The sequence below is a fragment of the Pomacea canaliculata genome, linkage group LG8, assembly GCF_003073045.1.
Source record: "Pomacea canaliculata isolate SZHN2017 linkage group LG8, ASM307304v1, whole genome shotgun sequence".
NCBI lineage: Eukaryota > Metazoa > Mollusca > Gastropoda > Architaenioglossa > Ampullariidae > Pomacea > Pomacea canaliculata.
This window is the reverse complement of record NC_037597.1, coordinates 14,668,864-14,674,863: the sequence shown is the minus strand read 5'-3', so window position 1 is coordinate 14,674,863 and position 6,000 is coordinate 14,668,864. Positions and strand designations below refer to the sequence as shown.

The 6,000-nt window shown below is 33.7% G+C and overlaps 1 protein-coding gene across 1 annotated transcript; it reads right to left on the bottom strand.

Moving 5' to 3' along the window:
- Positions 1–398: 398 nt before the first annotated feature.
- On the bottom strand, positions 399–5,993 carry LOC112569790 (RNA transcription, translation and transport factor protein-like). The gene is made up of 9 exons (XM_025247703.1): positions 5,892–5,993; positions 5,501–5,625; positions 4,522–4,646; positions 3,772–3,871; positions 3,093–3,185; positions 2,458–2,546; positions 2,039–2,125; positions 1,530–1,578; positions 399–941 (listed from the first exon to the last, which is right to left on the bottom strand). The coding sequence occupies exons 2-9, from the start codon at positions 5,559–5,561 to the stop codon at positions 787–789; spliced, it is 759 nt and encodes a 252-aa protein (XP_025103488.1). The 5' UTR covers positions 5,562–5,625; positions 5,892–5,993; the 3' UTR covers positions 399–786.
- Between the last annotated feature and the right edge of the window lie 7 nt (positions 5,994–6,000).

The window sequence follows — 6,000 nt, the reverse complement described above, 5'->3', positions numbered from 1 at the left end:
TTCAAAAGACCAGTGGCTTACGTCACAGCCATACGTCATTCTTATTGTAACGTCACTTCCTTTTGTAACCCCCTACCCCCTGCATGCATCAGCTAGCAGGCGCTACTTCATTAGAGAAGAGTGATGGCGTGTAGATTAGGTCGACATTTTACTTTTACAATTATTGCAACTGTTTTCTGTGTGTCTGAGTATACAGTGCATTAAAGACGGTGGTAGACAGGTGCTTAACTTCAGAGAGTGAACTCAACTCGACTCGACATGGGTGATATTCTGAAGCAGGCATCCATTGCCACGTTTATAGTTTACAGATGAAAATGAATTTTTATTATTTCATTGCTCTCATTTTCTCTCTACTGTTAATGCACTCTCTCACACAAAGCAATGCTGTCACATTCAAATAAAGAAATAGCATGTATTTTATTCTCAACCAAACACTTTGAACCACTTCATGCAAATGGCATGATCTATAGTTGACAGGATTCCCTTTGATCTCACACTGTAATTTCATGAAATAAAAGAGGAGATAACCTGCTAAATTTAGCAGCTATAAGTCTGGCCTGCTCTTTCATAATGGTGTAGTTTAGAAGCCATCAATCTGGCCTGCTCTTTCACAATGGTGTAACTTATATTGAGTGAAAACATGAAAGGGAGGGTGGGAGGGAACAAAATTAATTCCCATCCAAATTGACTGCAAATCAAGCTCCAGAAATCATCAACTGTATAACAAAGAAATTGTTCTTCATTCTCAAGAGATGTTTGCCAATTATGTCTTCTTCATGATTTTTACTAGCGCCCAACTTTCCCTAACCGACTGTCTGTCTTGGGGTCGGCAGTGATAGCTTGCACTGCAACAATGGCAGCATTGATTTTGGTTTGGAGATCTCGAAGCTCCTTCAAGTGCAGCAGCCGAACTATTTTTGCAGCTTCAGTCATGATGTAATCTGAAAAATGCAAAGTATTTATCGATGTTTGCAGTCAGCCTCAGCATACTAGGACAGAAATGTTTATTTTTAACTTTGTCTCTTTAGCTGCATGCAAGATGATGTGGTTATGAATTATGAATTGTATACACTCTGTATTAACAAACTCTCTTATCTACAATCTTGTGTCATTTTGCAAAGTGAAATTCATAGGACATTTTGGTATGCTGGTGATGGGTGACAATACTCTAAATCTTATTTGCAGCAGACTGGTTCCAACTGCCAGAATTGTCATGAAGACATCTTCAATATTTTGACCTGCAATGTTCTACTGCACTACAAAACCAAAGATGGAATTTCTGAAACATGGTAACCGTTCACGCAAGACTTAATATGAAATATGAACATAATGCTATCACTGTGACACCAGTTTGAAATAATCTGTAAAACACTCTAATAACAAATCAGAAACACCTAGAACCTATAAAAAGCTATCAAACAATAAAAATAGAAAAAAAATTAAACTGTTAAAAATTTGGTATATTTATAAAAAATTTTATTCTTTAGATCTACAGAAAAAAATAAAAAAATAAAAAGGTGGTACACTACCTCCTGCTTCAAAACCAAGCTCTGTTTTGTCTAGCGGAATATGGTCATCCTGTTCAAAATGGCAAAACCCAAAATGAGCTGACACCTGCTGCAGAACATGGTCCTCTACTGTACACCCTTTACTTTCCATAAATAGCGTTGAGCAGGATATGTTACTGTATCAATTAGAGATGGCTTTGACCAATGAGACAGACCTTTCTGCATAAACCTATCAAAGCCTTGCCTCTGAAGAATTTAGTATTTCTGAATTTGCAGACACAAATAGCATTAGTAGTTCTAAAATCCTGAATAATATGCTGGCATTTTAAGAGGTAAAGGTTTCTGTATTCTAGTGACCATAAAGGCAGTGAACGTTAAGTGGTTTATCAGGTCTTGAAAGCAAGTTAGTCATTAAAATTTTAATTCTGTATAAAGTTACATTTTCCTTTCTTTATCTTATGCTGTGTATAAAGTTAACAATATATTTTTTAAAAAGTCAAGAACATGTGGTTTCTGACATGAATGCTTACAGCTTTTTTGCTTTTGTCATCTGATTTCTTTGCAGCACTTTGTAAAGAGTCTTTTGAAAGCCTTTCACTGACTATGAGAGCGATTGCCTGAAACACATCAAAATTAAATGCAAATGTAATAAATGTAATATCTTCAAATTGTTAATTTTTCAACAAAATTATCTTCTGCAGCTTATGGAAAAGAAAGGAAAACTTCTAAAAGTATCTCATCTGGAAAACGTGGACAAGAAACTACACAACAGAAATACTGAAAAAACTTTGTAGGGAGAAAACTAACTGCGCAAAAACATTTTTTTGAAACCCTAATTTTGATGAAACAGCATTCTCACAAACATGTTTTCCCAGAAAAAAAACAAACAGAAGTTGGTAAACAGAAATAAGACAAATAGAAAGAGAAGTAATTTTCTGTGGTTGTGTACCTTGAGTTGCTGGAGATGATCTTGGTGTGGAGGAACCTGCATCAACATAGCTAGTGATGCAACTCCTGCCTTAAAGTCGGCATCATCAACTAGGAAACATTCAACATAACAGATGTATACAAATAATGAATATTTACATGTGCCTAAGAGCACACTAATACAGAACTTAAGACTGGAGTTCAATACTGCAGATACAAAAATTATGGCAAAAGATTATATAAGCACCCTGTCTTGAAATCTAAAAATGAGAAGCTCTTATAAAACATACATAAATCAGAAATTTTGTTTAAAAGTCACACAAATTTGTCTTGCTTCCAAGTGCAATCCCTAAAAAACAGATCTACAATATGAGAAACATGAACAAAGTATTATTCCAAGTCTTGTTTACCAGTGTTCATTTGAAAATCTGACATTTTTTCAGGAACTAAATATTTATATCAAAGATCAAATAAAATGGTGCTCATTCAGGAAGAATGATCAAGTGGAAATTAGGTATACTTGGCACACAAGTGCATGTGTGTGTATAAAACCTATGCAATCCAGTCATTTTTAATAGTGCATTCTCTTCAAATGAGAGTGGCAACACCAGATTCTATAGACCATTAACAATAGGAATAATTTATTCAGTTACTTACAATTGAGAGCATCTAAAGGATTGCTTGACTGACCAGCCTGCCTGTTTTTTGCATTTTCCACTGCACCCTTATTAACACTTTTGTACTTATCCACTGCGATGAAAGAAATTATTAATTTCACAGTGGCAAGGCTTATTTATAACTACTGGACAACAGTACGCTTAAAAAACATGACAAAAGAAATGGCATTTTTTTTATTACTAATTCATACATTGTAATGCAAAAACAAACTTCTGGGAGACAAATTAATGATATATAGAGTGTAGAACTAAAGTTGTTATTATCCCCCTGTGTATATCATGTAATGTTAAATGCCTTCTTTTTCAATATTTTTAATCAAAAGTGGCAGATAAAATACAAGGTTGTTTTAATGCTTAATATTTGTACTAAATAATATCAACATATTCAAAGCACAGAACTGATAAGCATCTTTTTTTGATACTGAGTGAAGAAAGTAAAAAAAAGAGTAAGGTTTTCTTTCATAAAATGAAAAATCTTTTATGTCATGAATAAATAAACTGAAAAGATCAAAGGTGCTGATGCTGAGTGAGTTATGAATATGTATGAAAATACAGAGAAAGCAAACAAATGAAAGAATGTGCATATCAAGGTGGATGGTTCAGTGGTCTGTGGTACACATCAAGACAAGAGATAAAGCATGTAGTAGAGGATTACCTACCATCATCACCGTACTCCAGACGGACAGCGTAGCCTAGCAACCAATCTATCACAATATCCTCTTTGGATGCATCATATGGGCAGCACAACTCTGTCAGGTACTGAAGAAAATCAATTCCTATAAATTAGTCAAACAGTTCTGCAATCAAATCAACATATAAACAAATGTAAAATAAAGTGCTTTCATTAAAAATAGACCATTTAATACGCATGCAAAACAAGAACAATTTCTTTATTTCAGTAGGCTCATGCCAATAATTGATGATAGGGGAGGGTGGTAAAGGGGAAAATCCAACAGAAGTTCTAAATACATAGCTACAGCATGTCAGTTTTACCAGAATCATGATGTTAAATGAAAACATCTTAAAAATTGCCAAACAGTGCCCACCCCAACATTACCAAACAAATCCACAACTATATTGGTAAAGTACTTCGTGTTCCTAATAACCCCCAGTGGAGCATAGGGCCACAAGTACTTTGGTAATGTACTAGCATAACATTAATAACTAACTTTATCATTAGCATACATATGTAACAACATATCTAATGGGTGTCGAGCACATTCACCACAAATCATTCTATCTGGAGTTCTGAGATACACATGCTCAGGTCATTACATACCTTGCTTTTGGCTCCACCTGTTGTGACAGCATTTTCTGGTAATTTAATAAAACCAAACATTACAAAATTTCTGTGTAAGAAAAAAATTAGCAGTAATTTTAATATTAAGATGTTTGGCAACTGTCTTTACCTGTTGAAATGCTTCACTCCACTTAGGGCTTGTCACGTCACGCAGACCTGCTCTGTCTTCTATTTTCATGTGACGAATTTTTTGATCTTCAAGCCATAGAATCAAAGCTCGTACTTGGCTTTCATCTTTGGAGGATTAAAAAAAAAAGAAGACACTATCGCCATAATTTACATATTTTATACCTGAACATATGATACTTTGTGAGGAATGACACGAAAGGTTTTAGGAAAGATATTATGAAAACAAAGTTTCTGCAAGGTTACTATAGATCATGCCAGGAGAAAGGTGTACTACACAGAAAAATAAAAATTGTATTCATTGACATCTTGCTGAGCTTTATCTAGCTTTATCTTGAAAATAATATTCCCTGCTTTGGAGAGGACATGAAAGTACAGTAAATCAGAACATAATCTAAAGATTAAATACAATCTATAGCTACTAACTGAAGCTAAAATATATGAGCATTTATTATGAAATAAAATATTATGAAAAAAAATAAAAGTTTCACTCCTAAATAGAATATGTAGGCTATAATGATCGACAAGGAGCTTACATATTATTATTATTGGTGATTGTGGTAGTGCTGTTGTTATTATTATTACACAGCATTTTTAGTTACTGTGCCATGGTTTAAAACGCTTTTTTCATTTACAAACAAAAAAGCAACTCTCACATCTCCTTTCAATCAAAGTAATGCACTCTGCAGTAGTCTTTAGTAATCATATGCTTTATGATTTGACACGAGTAAAAGAAGTGAATGAAGAATATTACTTTACGCTGATTAAGCTCATGTGTGACTGTACGAATCCATTTTCTTAAAATTCATCACAATCGATCGGAATCAAAAAATGATTTGTGAGCTGGGACTGCTTAAACAAGATCGCTAGACAAGTGCCAGAATGCATCTTTCATTAGTAAATGCACCGAAAGATATCACTGCTTCTTTAAGTATTAAGAAATGAGTCTTCATTAAACTTACTGTTAATTTCGAAGTTGTCAGGTTGGGGATAATCAAGAGCAAGTAGTTTCCTTTTATACATAATCTGATGATGCCGGCTGGAACGTCTGCTTTCTTGAACACGTTTATGGTACGATGTCACACACCTGTCAAAATAAAGTTTCAACTTACCAAAGCAATTCTGTATCTTTTATCAATAATTTAACACAAAGCTTCCTACTGTAATTATTAATCCAAATTCATCAGTCTTTCAAAACATCGTTGTCAATAAATTTAAGAACGAAAGAATAATAAAAAAATAAAACCTTTTTAATGCTCTTCTTTTAAAATAGAACTTAGCCGTTTGAAAAGATAACATTTTATTTCAATATCAAAGACAATATCATCTTTATTTACTACATTTTTATATTACCTAGAACATGCAATCTCTCTTGTTTACTTATTTTTCTGCTTAAATACCAGACGGCGGAAGCTAATAGGTTATCGGACTTCAAGTTTAAGGGAAGTAACTAATTAAAAAA